At 35.2% G+C, this 15,061-nt stretch overlaps 1 protein-coding gene across 1 annotated transcript; it reads left to right on the plus strand.

The window, feature by feature from the left end:
* Positions 1-8,095: 8,095 nt before the first annotated feature.
* On the plus strand, positions 8,096-14,637 carry LOC104090058 (protein LIGHT-DEPENDENT SHORT HYPOCOTYLS 10-like). The gene is made up of 2 exons (XM_009595096.4): positions 8,096-8,782; positions 14,395-14,637. The coding sequence occupies exon 1, from the start codon at positions 8,194-8,196 to the stop codon at positions 8,725-8,727; it is 534 nt and encodes a 177-aa protein (XP_009593391.1). The 5' UTR covers positions 8,096-8,193; the 3' UTR covers positions 8,728-8,782; positions 14,395-14,637.
* The last annotated feature ends 424 nt before the right edge of the window (positions 14,638-15,061 follow it).

The raw sequence follows: 15,061 nt of genomic DNA on the forward strand, positions 1-15,061 counted from the left end.
AATCTAATAATGAAAATATTTTTCTTATTAAATACACTACTATTACCATTGTGGTTGATAACCAAGTATTTTAGAAGAACCAAATCATTTTTTATTGGATGCTCTTCTTCTTTTCCGACATGAAGCAAGAAGTCACTGAATATTGGATCTGTTCTTACTTTTATATTTCTTGCCATTTGAATATTTTTCATTTAAAGCCATAAGTATAATTTTGGTAAGCTAGTTTTTACAGTCTCTGCTTCCGTCAATTTTGGAACTACTGATAGTACTTGGCAGAAATCACCTCCCAAACTATTACTTTTCCACCAAACAGTTCATTGATATTCAATATATCTCTAAAACTCTTGGCAATTATTTCGATCATTTGACGCTTAGCCAAAACCGCTTCATCCCATGTTATAACTTTTGCTTTCCTTATAAATTTAGTACTATTGCCCTACTTTGATATATATGTGATGATTATTTCAGTTATTTGAAGAGGTATATCAAATCTAAAGTGAATTGTATGACCTCATAATAAAATCGTTGATGGTACACTACTTGTTTTTATTGCTAACAATATCATGCCTCTTGATCTAACATTTTCAAGTAATGCATGCTATATGAATATTATTTCGATTCCGCCAGAGGCATCTACAAAGGATGATCCCGCTATACCAGAATTGACTTTTTATAATATAGTCTTGAACGCTTATTTTTTGTTCAGGATTTAGCTTTGATTGTGCTTCCTCAAACACTTGCATGACCTTCTTAATATTATACTAATCTTTTTTACCTTGTAATCTATTTTTTTTAATCTCTAACACTCTTTTTATTGAATAAATTTATGTACCCTAAGATTTTTTTTAACTTAAAAAATAATTGTACTCATATGATGAATTTAAAAAATAATTTAATTGGATTCTCTTGCTAAATATAATTATAGGGGGATTAAGCTACTAAGCCATACTATGAAAGTTTGGGAGAGGGTGGTTGAAGTGAGGGTGAGGACCAGTGTGTCCATTTCTGAGAACCAGTTCGGTTTCATGCCGGGGCGTTCGACTATGGAAGCCATTCACATTGTGAGGAGATTGGTGGAGAGGTATAGGGAGATGAAGAAGGACTTGCACATAATGTTCATTGACCTAGAGAGAGCATATGATAAAGTCCCGAGAGAGGTGCTCTGGCGATGCTTGAAGGCTAAAGGGGTCCCGGTAGCCTACATTAGGGTGATTAAAGACATGTATGATGAAGCTAAGACTCGAGTTAGGGCAGTGGGAGGAGACTTGGAACACATTCCGATTATGATGGGCTTGCACCCGGGATCAGCTCTTAGTCCATTCCTATTTTCCTTGGCAATGGACGCATTGCCGAGACACATTCAAGGTGAGGTGCCATGGTGTATGTTATTTGCTGATGGCATAGTTTTAATTGACGAGACACAGGGTGGTGTTAACGAGAGGTTGGAGGTTTGGAGGCAGACCCTAGAATCTAAGGGTTTCAAGTTGAGCAGGACCAAGACGGAATACATGGAGTGCAAGTTCAGCAACGGTACCCAAGAAGGAGATATGGAGGTGAATCATGATACGCAAGTCATCCCCAAGAGAGGTAGTTTCAAGTATCTCGGATCTATAATATAAGGCAACAAGGAGATTGATGAAGATGTCATGCATTAAATCAGAGCAGGATGGATGAAGTTGAGGCTCACTTCCGATGTCTTGTGTGATTAGAATGTGCCCCTGAGCCTTAAAGGTAAGGTCTACAAGGTTGTAGTTAGACCGACTATGTTGTATGGAGCAGAGTGTTGGCCGATCAAGAACTCTCATACCCAGAAGCTAAAAGTAGCTGAGATGAGGATGTGTGGGCATACCCGGTTGGATAAGATTAGGAATGAAGTTATTCGGAAAAAGGTGGGAGTGACCCCTGTGGAGGATAAGATGCGGGAGGTGAGGTTGAGATGGTTCAGGCATGCTAAGAAGAGAAGTATAGAAAGGTATTAGGTTTACATGCTAACATGTAATATTATATATTTATACCCGAAAATAATTATACTAATAGAAGAATTTTTGAAGGAGAATTATAATAACCGGAGAATACTAATAGGAGAATTATATTAATAATTTTACTATAGAGTTTTGAATTGTTTGTAAATTTATTCACTAGTTTATTTAATCGAATGAGAAATATTTAGTGATTATATTTGCATTATCTGTGTTGGTTTAATTTTGTAATTCTTCTAAGTAATCGAGAGAGCTTCTTGAATTATTGATTAAACCAAGTTAGGAGAATATTCGATAGACGTTTTCCTAACGAGTAGTCCACTAATATGTTATTGCATATCTCTAGAGTGCTTCATATTAATTATTTCTATTGTAGAGTTCAGATTTAATCGAGAGAGGAATCTTGACCTTATGTTTAAGCTAATTATCGAGTGAATTCATAAGAATCATTAGAATATTAAAAATGAATTTTTACAGAGTTAGATCCGGAACAATTATCTTACACCTATCCTATCGTGACCCTTATTTCTCATTTTGCTTACAATCCGTTTTAGTTAAACTCTCACTCTCTGTGATCAAATCTAATAAGTAATAATCGTAATTTAGTAAATAATTGTAGTTAGTAATTGTTGAATTTTGACGATTAATGTGAACTAGTGTGAACATTTGAAGCCTCCTTTTAGGAAGAAATTGGTAGATGCATTTTTCATGCATTTACATTGCATGTTCACACTTAATATGATGTCATGCATGATATTATTAAGGCCATTTCTCTTCTATAAATAGCAAGGATTTTGTTCATTTGTATACATCTCTCACTTGCTTTCTTATCTCCTAACGCATTTGAATCTTCTTTCTCTCTTGTAGTATTTCACTTGTATTTTTGGAGTGAAATAAATTTGAGTTGATTGTGTCCGAGGACTTGGCAAAAATTAAATTTTGCCGAACCTCGTTAATTTCTGGTGTTCATTTTATTATTATCTTATTTACTATTTATTAGCTACCTTTAGATATAGTAGTTGTGATTTAATCACTCTCTATATATTCGGCTTCTGCAACAATTGGTATCAGAGCCAAGGTTCTATCTTAGTAAGCTCTGTGGTTGCAGCATAGTCTGAACTTCCACATCAGAAAAGAATTACTTTGGTGTTCTGTACTATCGGCAAATAAATAGTATCTATAGCAAAATGGGAGATAATAAAAATGAAGAGTCCACATCGGGTGTCAGTAATACGTCGTTGGCATCTTCGCTTATGACAAGAATTATGTCAAATGAGAAATTTGCAGTTGAAATTTTTGACGGGTTAGGATATTTCGGGATATGGCAAGCTGAGGTTCTTGATGTCCTTTTTAAACAAGGGCTAGATATTGCCATAGAAAAAAATAAACCAGACAATATCGGAGAAGGAGATTGGAAGATTATCAATCGCGTTGCTTGTGGTACCATTCGATCTTACCTCGCAAGAGAACAGAAGTATCCATACACAAAAGAAACTTCTGCAAGTAAATTGTGGAATGCGTTGGAGGATAAATTCTTGAAGAAAAACAGTCAAAATAAACTTTACATGAAAAAAAGACTGTTACGCTTCACATATGTTCCTGGTACTACAATGAATGATCATATCACCAGCTTTAATAAGTTGGCGATAGATTTGCAGAATATGGACGTGACTTTTAGTGATGGAGATATGGCCTTAATGTTATTAAGTTCACTTCCCGATGAGTACGAGCACCTCGAAACTACTCTACTTCATGGGAATGATGAAGTGTCTCTCAAAGAAGTTTGTTCTGCCTTGTACAGCTATGAACAAAGAAAGAGAGAAAAACAAAAGAGTGGAGAAGGAGAAGCACTGGTCGTGAGAGGTCGTTCTCAAAATCATATGAGAACGAAGAAAGGAAGATCCAAGTCAAGATCCAGACCCAGCAAAGATGAATGTGCCTTTTGTCGAGAAAAGGGGCATTGGAAGAAAGACTGTCCAAAGTTGAAAAACAAGGCCAAACCTAACAATGGAAAGGCTGTCATGGATTCAAATGTAGCTGATTGTGACGACTATGATTTCTCGCTAGTTACAACTGAGTCATCCAAACCATATGACATATGGCTGATGGATTCAGCTTGTAGCTATCATATGTGCCCCAACAAGGACTGGTTCGTTAATTTTCAAGAAGGAAAATGTGGAGTTATTCACACAGCAAATAACAATCCTCTTACCGCATATGGTATTGGTTCAATCCGATTAAGGAACCATGATGGATTGATCAGAACATTAATATATGTTCGATACGTACCGGAATTGAAGAAAAATCTCATTTCTGTAGGAGCCCTAGAGTCAAAGGGGCTCAAAGTCGTTGCAGAAAATGGGGTAATGAGAATATGCTCTGGTGCACTAGTGGTAATGAAGCGAAACCGGCGAAATAATAACATGTACCACTATCGCGGTAGTACAGTTATTGGGACAGCAACAGTGACATCCAGTGATAACAAGGAAGCAGAAGCAACCAAGCTATGGCACATGCGCTTGGGACATGCTGGAGGAAAATCCTTAAAGATTTTATCAGATCAAGGATTGTTAAAAGGAGTAAAGACTTGCAATTTGGAGTTTTGTGAGCATTGTGTCAAGGAAAAACAAACAAGGGTTAAATTTGGAACAGCAATCCATAATACTAAAAGTATTTTGGATTATGTTCACTCTGATATTTGGGGTGCTTCCAAAACACCTTCATTAGGTGGGAAATGCTATTTTATAACCTTTATTGATGACTTTTCCCGGAGAGTATGGGTGTATACTATGAAAACCAAAGATGAGGTGCTGAGAATTTTTCTCAAATGGAAGGCAATGATAGAGACTCAAACAGGCAGAAAGATAAAGTGTCTTCGCACAGATAACGGTGGAGAATACAAAAATGATCTTTACAATAAGATTTGTGAAGATGATGGCATTTTGAGATATTTCACCGTCAGAAATACACCACAACAGAATGGAGTGGCAGAACGCATGAGCCGAACTTTGCTGGAGAAGGTTCGGTGTATGTTGTCCAATGCTGGCTTGGGCAAAGAATTTTGGGCTGAGGCAATAACATATGCATGCCACCTCATTAATCGTCTACCATCTGTCGCTATTGGAGGCAAGACACCATTTGAAAAATGGTATGGAAAACCTGCTGAAGATTACAATTTTTTACATGTGTTTGGCTCAATTGCATATTATCATGTGAAAGAGTCAAAATTAGATCTGAGGGCAAAGAAAGCTATATTTATGGGGATTACTTCTGGAGTCAAAGGATACCGATTATGGTGTCCAGAGACAAGAAAAGTTATATTCAGCAGAGATGTTACCTTTGATGAATCTGCCATAATAGATAAGGTGACATTTGAAGATGTCAAACAAACTGATGGTGCTTCAAAGCAGGTGGAGTTTGAGGGAAAATTGATTTTCCCAACACAGGGAGAAAACGAGGAAACAATAGAAGATTTTCCCCTGGAAGAAGAGTCAGTGGAAGGGGAGATTCCAACTCAGGAACCCCAACAATAACTTGAATCAATAGAAACCAGCAGGCCAAAAAGAACAATAAAGAAACATGTTCGTCTCATAGAGACGGTGGCTTGTGCAGCCTCAATTGTAGCTAATGGTGTTCCTACCACTTATAAAGACGCAGTCCAAAGTTCAGAAGAAGATAAGTGGAGGATTACCATGAATGAAGAAATGCAGTCCCTTTATCAGAATTGCTCATGGAAATTGGCCAATCTCCCGAAGGGCAAGAAAGCAATTGGGTGCAAATGGATATTTGCAAAGAAAGAAGGATTTCCTAACCAAGAAGATATTCGCTACAAAGCAAGATTGGTGGCCAAAGGGTACGCTCAAAAGGAGGGAATTGATTACAATGGGGTATTTTCTCCAGTCGTGAAACACTCCTCCATTAGAGTTTTGTTGGCTTTGGTAGCATAGTTGAATTTGGAACTAGTTCAGTTAGATGTAAAAACTGCATTTTTACATGGAGACTTAGAAGAGGAAATCTATATGACTTAGCTAAAAGGATTCAAAGTTGCTGAAAAGGAAAATATGGTGTGCAAACTTGAAAAATCATTGTACGGATTGAAACAATCTTCTAGACAATGGTACAAACGATTTGATAAGTTTATGTTGCGGCAGAAGTACAAAAAAAGCAAATACGATCATTGTGTGTATTTGCGCAAGCTTGAAGATGGATCCTTCATATATCTTCTCCTATACGTTGATGATATGTTGATAGCTTCCAAAAGTCAAGAGGAAATTGAGAAGTTGAAGATTCAACTAAGAAAGGAGTTTGAGATGAAGGATTTAGGTGAGGCAAAGAAAATTCTTGGCATGGAGATAAAAAGAGATAGACATTCAAAGAAACTCTATCTATCTAAGAAAGAATACTTGAAGAAAGTAATAGATCGATTTGGCATGAATGAGAACACGAAGTTGGTTAGCACTCCTCTTGCTCCTCACTTTAAGCTTAGTGCTGCTATGTCGCCGAAGAATGAAGCTGAACAAGAGTATATGTCAAGAATGCCATATGCGAATGCCGTTGGTAGCTTGATGTATGCAATGATTTGCACAAGACCTGATATTTCACATGCTATCGGAGTTGTAAGCAAGTATATGCATGATCCAGGAAAGGAGCATTGGCAAGCTGTGAAATGGATTCTACGGTATATTTGTAATACTGTAGATGTTGGATTGATTTTTGAGCAGGAAGATGGTCAGTATCTGATTGGATATTGTGACTCGGATTATGCGGGTGATTTGGACAAGCGTAGATCAACTACTGGTTATGTTTTCACTATTGCAAATACACCAGTTAGTTGGAAGTCTACTTTGCAGTCAACGGTTGCTTTGTCTACTTTTGAGGCAGAGTACATGACAATTACGGAGGCTGTAAAGGAGGCAATTTGGCTTCAAGGGTTGCTTAGAGATCTTGGTATTGGTCAAGAAAATATTACACTATTTTGTGATAGTCAGAGTGCTATCCAATTAGTAAAGAACCAAGTTTATCATACAAGGACGAAGCACATTGATGTTCGATATCACTTTGTACGAGATATTATAGAAGAAGGTGGAGTCATGGTGCAGAAAATTCGGACTACAGACAACCTTGCCGATATGCTAACAAAAGTAGTGACTGCGATCAAGTTTCAACATTGTTTGAACTTGATCAATATTGTTGAACTTTGAAGATTGGAGTTGAAGACACAATCAAAATTTATTAGTAAGAGAAAATTGCAAAAGTGGAATCTTGCCAAGGTAGAGATTTGTTGAATTTTGACAAGATTAATGTGAACTAGTGTGAACATTTGAAGCCTCCTTTTAGGAAGAAATTGGTAGATGCATTTTTCATGCATTTACATTGCATGTTCACACTTAATATGATGTCATGCATGACATTATTAAGGTCATTTCTCTTCTATAAATAGCAAGTGTTTTGTTCATTTGTAAACATCTCTCACTTGCCTTCTTATCTCCTAAGGTATTTGAATCTTCTTTCTCTCTTGTAATATTTCACTTGTATTTTTGGAGTGAAATAAATTTGAGTTGATTGTGTGCGAGGACTAGGCAAAAATTAAATTTTGCCGAACCTCGTTAATTTCTGGTGTTCATTTTATTATTATCTCATTTACTATTTATTAGCTACCTTTAGATATAGTAGTTGTGATTTAATCACTCTTTATATATTCGGCTTCCGCAACAGTAATCACTTCAAATCAAGTGTTAATCATCTTGAATAGCAAATTAGTAGAAATTACTCGAACATTATTTAAATCCAATCTCTATAGAGACGACATTTTACTATACTATCTTTAATTAGCGAACATTAATTTCGTGTGGTGTTTTGGAGATAATAACTGAGTCACTGTACTTCTATGGAAGAAACTAATGGAGATTATATTTTGACGGATAGTGGGGGATAATGTTGAAAAAAATGACATCAATAATTGCATCTTAGTAAGAAAAACGTATAATTAACGGTAATGTAAACGAAATTATGAAGGCAAAAAACATACGAAGAAAAGAGAAGAAGAAAGCAACATTCATGTGGCCCATTTCTTGTCAAATCAGTAGGTCCTTTGATGTGATTTCATCCCCCATTTTCTCCTGTTCTTTTAACCTTTGCCTTAGCTTTTCAATAGTTGCCTCATTTTTGGCTACAAAACTCGATCAATCACAATCTACTTCAATTCTACTAAAACATGTCAAATTTTGATAGAGGTAAAGAATTGGTTCAGGGATCATCAAGATCCCCAGGCGATCAACCAGCCACACTGAGTCGATACGAGTCTCAAAAACGACGAGATTGGAACACTTTCGGTCAGTACTTGAGGAATCAAAGGCCACCAGTTTCCATATCCCAATGTAATAGCAACCATGTCCTAGAGTTCCTCCGATACCTGGACCAGTTCGGGAAAACTAAGGTTCACTTACAAGGTTGTATCTTTTATGGACAGCCCGAGCCGCCAGCTCCCTGTACTTGTCCGTTAAGACAAGCATGGGGAAGCCTTGACGCTCTCATAGGACGGCTTCGAGCCGCGTATGAAGAGAACGGCGGCTCGCCTGAGACAAATCCATTTGCTAGTGGTGCAATTCGGGTGTATCTAAGGGAAGTGAAGGAGTGCCAATCTAAGGCACGAGGCATTCCGTACAAGAAGAAAAAGAAGAAGATTGGTGGTAGCAGTGACAGCAAAGGAGATGATGATTCCACTTCTTCTCATCACCCATTTTCTTGATCCAATTAATATATATATTGGATTTCTGCCTACCACTGCCTGCTTCTTCCCAATGGTAAGATCTTTCAAACACATCTAAATTTCTTGTTCTAGCTTTTCGTTACTTTAGTACTTAGTTAATGCAACTGCGAAGAGTATAATTTTTATCTAAAAAATCATTTAATGTTAAACTATATGCAAAGTTAAAACTTAAAAGGATGTAGAGGACTAGACCGATACCTTTACATATCAAACTTGAAGAAAAGAGGCATATATACTTTCAGTCTCTTTACATCAAAAGTTTAGATCCAAACTTGAAATATATAACAATGCAAAAACTAGTTTGAATTTTTAGATTAACTATATGCTTAATGAAATGAGATCATTCGTTGACTTTTATATAAAGTTTATCGCCTCAAAAGACAGCTAGGTTCAAGGCACCTACCTAGCTAGTAGCTGCGAGGCAAAGATCAAAGGCAGTTCAAAAAAAGAGTTCCTTATTTCCAGCTTGATAGAATAAAGTCTCAAACTTCTGAAAGAGGGTGTAAATTGAGTTTTCCTTCAATGATGAACTTTATGTTGAGCTCTAGATTTCAGTTGGTCTTAATTAGGAATTAGGCTTCTCAAAACCAAATGATGATATGAAAAACTTGGTGGGAGATTTAGCCCTTTACCTCAAACCCTAGAAACGCTGGAGGAAATTGCACAAATAACCCTATAACTTCATCAAAACAAGAGTCTTTTGGAACATAAATTTGACTAAGATGATGAATGAAGAACCTCGTCCTCGTCCTCGTCCACTAACTTTGGTAAAAGCTAATTAGCTCAAGAATGCAAAGTTTTCTGCAGTATTTGGACGTAGTAACTATTCCTGGTTTTAATATATGTCACCCTTTCAACTTGTTTATATTCTTTTCGGATTCTGCAGATTTTGTGCACCCCACATATAGTCATTTGAGGAAGCATACGCTTTTGCATGTTTAGCAGTATCATCCTAGAATAGATAATTATATATAGTAGTAATTAATGTCCTACACCTGAATCAATCAATGTATAATAATTTACTCAACCATGGATAATAATTCTTGTTAATTTATAAAAAGTGAGTTTTACATTGGATTTTTAAATCAGCAAAATCATGATTGCGAATCTTTCTTATGTACGAGAAAAAATATAGTAATATATATAGATATTCCTTCAACTTCTTGGTAACATTAAAATACTAAATATTAATATTCCTATAAGTGCGCACTGATAGATCACCTTATATGCAAGGACAATTTTGAGATTTGAATCTTTCATTGTTTAGTTGTCCTTTGTATCTTTACAAGATTGCTCACTGTTTGTATTGGATCTTTGTGGGGGGTCACACTTATTCTTTCTTTGTCAGAATGCTCTTATATATACTATATGTTTTCATAAATAAAATAATGATGTACTATGACATATTCCTATTTTCGCCAATATCGATACTGTTGGTCGTTTGCTGCATTTTTGTCATCTGTTTGCTTCTGCTTCATATTGTTCATAGACATTCAAAATGGAAACAGGTAACTCATCTCTTATTTTTTATGTAGTAACAATAAGAATACTGGACAGAATATGGGGTTATTTAGTTTAGTTACCCTTCTTTTTAATTTCACAAAATGGTAAGGTGATGATAATAGGTTAATCCATAGGCGAATGTAACTAATCGAAAAAGATTAAACATAAGCAAAATCAACAGTAAGTAAGGAAATGTTACTAACGGAACATGTAGGAATAATAGGTGTTATTCTTTTATTGTTGACCCTCATTTTAATTGATTAAATACATGAGCATTTAGAGATTTTTGTGAATTCCTTATATATATATATATATATATATATATATATATGTGTGTGTGTGTGTGTGTGTGTGTGTGTGTGTTTATAGAGTTTAGAAGATGATTAAGGATAGCATCTAAATCTTTTCTCTTTTGAGGAATATTAATTTGAGATCCACAATGAAAATTTTCCTCCTAAAAAAATAATGATGTACTATGACATATTCCTATTTTCACCAAACATAAGCAAACTCCACACACACATATATACGAGGAATATATTCACGAAAATCTATGAGTGCTAGTGCATTTAATCAATTAAAATGAGGGTCAACAAATATAAGCAAATGTTAAATATAAACAATATTCGAATGTAAAAGGGTAAATTTGACATTTTCCTGGTTTAAATGATAGTCGTACATTCCCTTTTTCACAAAGTTTAAAAAGTCTACGGCATATAAGTATTAGTGTTGTTTTAAATACTTTGGAATAATTTGGTTTGAAGATAAGTTATGCTGAGATTAGTTATGTCGAGATTAGTTATATTAAAATTTATTATGATGAGATTAGTTATTCTCGTATTATTTGTTATTGATTATTTGGTATGTTGTGTTAATCATTGGATATCAATTTTACTACGTTATCCTGAGATAACTTAATTATCATGGAATTATTATTTCATCTTCTGGCAGGTATAGGTTATCTTGATATTATTTTTAATCTCGGGATAATTTATCTCAAGATTAGTAACCAAACAAGGGATAAGACGGTACTAAATTTTTATCCCAGGATTATTTTTGCTTATCCATCATTCCAAACGCCCCTCCCCCCCTCCCCGGTTGTTTATTATAATGGTAGGATAGACAAGGATATTTCATGGGATTAGCTATCCCATCTAATATATAAGATTTTTTTTTTTTGGTAACAATATAAAATTACCATTAACATCAAAACAATTACACTTATAAGGCAACCTTAATCTGACCACAGATCGAGACACCCAACTCAACAATATCTAATTACACAGTAGTCGTTGGACAAAACTCCTACACCTATAAGCTTTCTTTGACATCCTCATATGTTCTACTCTCTCTACAATTTTTCTCTTTATTTGTGTTACTATCTCTATTCTATTTACATTTTTCCCTTGAAATTTTTTAAAATTCCGAGCTCTCCAAGAGTGGTATATCACTGCTCCATTAACTGCTGCTATCACCTCTTTTTTTAAACTGCTTCCAATGCTTCTTTTTAATCATTTCCAGCATCAGCTTGAAATCTCCTTCATGTACTGACTGTCCTATCCACTGGTTGATCTCTTGTCTAACTGCTTTGATCCAGCCACAGTCGACAAATAAATGCTCCTTTGTTTTCAGCTGCTCTTCTTCGCACAAGCTGCAGTTTATGTTTTTCATAGGGATTTGCATCCCTATTAGTCTGTCTTTGGTAAGTAGTCTCCCTTGAATTGCCAACCACATGACAAATCTGTGTCGAGGTAGAGCCAAAGCAGTCCATACCAAGTTTGCCATCTCTAGTCATGGTTGCTGATTTATCATAGCAAGACAGTTGTTGGTTATAGAGTAGCTACCTCCTGAAGTTAGTATGTATCTGTCTTGTGAATACCATCCTTGCATCTCTCCTTTTAGGGAGTTTAATTTCCTCCAATATCAACTACTATCCATAGGAGGACTGTGTGTCTAAATATTATGGTCAGCTTTCATATAAACACCATGAACCCATCGCACCCAAAGGGACTCTTTGTTCATTACCAACTGCCACAGTATCTTTCCTACTGATGCCATGTTCCATATTTTGCAGCCTTTCACATTCAAACCTCCTAATTTTTTGGGCAGCAAACTTTATCTCATACAACCAATGCTACTTTCTTCTGTCCCTCAGTCTTCCCCCACAAACATTCTTTACATAGTTTATCCACCTCTTTTAACACACTTTGGGGGTAGAACAAAGATTGTTCCCCAGAAACTATATATAGAAAAGGGCACTGTATTAACAATTTGTAATCGCGTAAGACAACTACTTAGAGTATGTGATAGTTATCCTATGTGTGATCTTCCTTATCAGCATTTGGCATCAATGTTGTTCCATTTCCTTGGTGATACAGGTAAACCTAAGTACCTGATAGAAAATGTGCCCAGTGCAAATCCTGTTTTTACTAACAGCATGTCCCTGACTCCTCCTTCCACTCCAGCTAGAAATATGCTGGATTTTTCCATATTGGCAATCAGGCCTGAAACTTTGCTGAAGTGATCTAATGCTTCCATGATTTTATTTACTAAGTTCTCAGTACCTTTACAAAAAAATCATCAAATCATCTACAAAGATGAGATGTGTCAGTTGTAACTCCTTGCACATAGGATGGAATCTAAAATCAGGCAACCTGCTGATAATCTTCAAAGTTCTAGAGAGGTATTCCATAACTAAACAAATAACAAGGGAGATATTAGATCTCCTTGTCTCAATCCTCTCTTCCCTGCAAAGTATCCATGACCCTCTCCATTTATCTTTACTGTGAACATAGTGGTAGTCACACATACCATAATCCATTGTATGAACCTGTCAGGGAACCCAAAACCTATAAATGCTTCCTCCAAAAATTTTCAGCTCACCATGTCGTAAGCTTTCCTAATATCTATCTTCATTAAGCATCTTGGAGATGTTTTCCTGTTGTAGTGCCTTAGTAGGTCATGGCAAATTAGCACATTGTGCATCATAGACCTACCCTGTACAAAAGCTGATTGGCTAGCTGACACTATATGATGCACTGCTGGTTTTAGTCTCTCACAAAACATTTTGGAAATGCACTTAATAGATGACATTACAGGAAGCCCACAAATTTAATACAAAATTTATCCAAAATTAATTAATACCCAAACCAAGTATGGGATAGATACAATCCCAAATTTTATTTTGGAATTAATATTCTTATCTTGGTAACCAAATGACCACTTAGTGTTGATTTTATGGTTGATGCATGTTTGTTTCTGGTTTTGAAAAAATGATTGAATATTTGTTAAACTCATCAATGTTTGGAGTGTGTCTATGTGTGTCAATATAGTTAAAGGAATCAATCTAGAGAATTTCATTGTCAAGTTAGCGTCCACGCTTATAGTTTCTTCGTTTAATTTTTCGTGTTAATGAACTCATTAGTATATAACTTAACATAAGTATAGGGTATTTAAATGAGTTACATGGTCAGTAAAGATATGTATAGACAACTCAACTTGTTTGATACTAAAATATATATAGTTGTTTTATTGTATAACTTAGTATCTAAGAAGATCTGAAAAGATGGGAGCTATACAGTCAATAAGATGAATTTATTTCTATTTAATCTAATCTAAGTATATTTTAATGTATAAGTGGCAATATAATATTGTTCAAATTAGAACAACTTTGCAGTGTAAATTATTAAGTTCTTGATTAGAGATTGAAGAAGGTAGAACATTATATCTATCAGTTACCTAATTGTAACTTAACCATTCACCCTTCTAGTGCTTCTATGTCGAGGTTCAGTTTTGTTATTTTTTGCCCTTTTCTTAAAATAGGCTTTTACAAGTAGTAGACCGGGAGTATTAATTTGTGCTCTTTAATTAAGGATGCATTTCTAGTATCGTCTTTGATGTTTCATAGAGAAACTCTCCTTACTTTATCTATATGTATTGAATTCTTATATTCTGATTAACTAGAAAAGCAAAAGCGACTCAACAATGATTACATTACATTTATATTGTTTCTATCTTTTCTTTTGACATAGATAAACATGCACATTTTTATGTAAGGCAGATAACGTTCATATTATAAATACTCTAATCCTTGAAATATATTTCTAGGGAATAGAACTAAATGATTGTACGCTTCATGAGCAGGATATTGCTGAACAATTAAGGGGTTTGCTATGTAGCTCTGGAGGAGTTGTTTTATTCTTTCTTTCTAATTATTAGCAGCGTTTAAGGGTCTTTCCTTTAAATAGCTACTAGTAAGTAATCCACTATTATTTTCTGGCGGACTTGGCCGATATTCCCAGCTATTTGTGAATCGTAAATTATCTCTTGTAAGTTGTAAGATTATAAAACGTTTTTGTACAAGTGATTTTCCCATTTGCCAGTGCAGCTTTTCTCTGTTTGGGACCCAAATTCTACCGTGCAGTACGTAGTTTACTCATTTCTGGCAAATTAAACATTCTCAAATTGTTTCCTTTTAAGAACCAAAAAGATATTGTCAAAACTACAAAAGTCAAGATAGAAGTAATTAAGTCGTTGAACACAATGGTTGCATATCCATTTCAAAAAATTAAACTAATTGCCATGATGTTTTCTTCTCATTTCCATGGTAAGTGACACTTATCTTAAGCTAAATTCAATTGACATTTTCAAACCAACCAAACTCGGATTTTTTCAACATCATAATACATACAATCAAGCCTTAACTGGTGAAATTACACGATAAGTGAGGCTGATCAGTTTATTTTTCACCATTCCCATTCCGGTTCCTCTCGCTTGTAACAATGTTATCACAGAAAAAACTTAATTAAGT

The sequence above is a fragment of the Nicotiana tomentosiformis genome, chromosome 7 (genome assembly GCF_000390325.3).
Source record: "Nicotiana tomentosiformis chromosome 7, ASM39032v3, whole genome shotgun sequence".
NCBI classification, from domain to species: domain Eukaryota; kingdom Viridiplantae; phylum Streptophyta; class Magnoliopsida; order Solanales; family Solanaceae; genus Nicotiana; species Nicotiana tomentosiformis.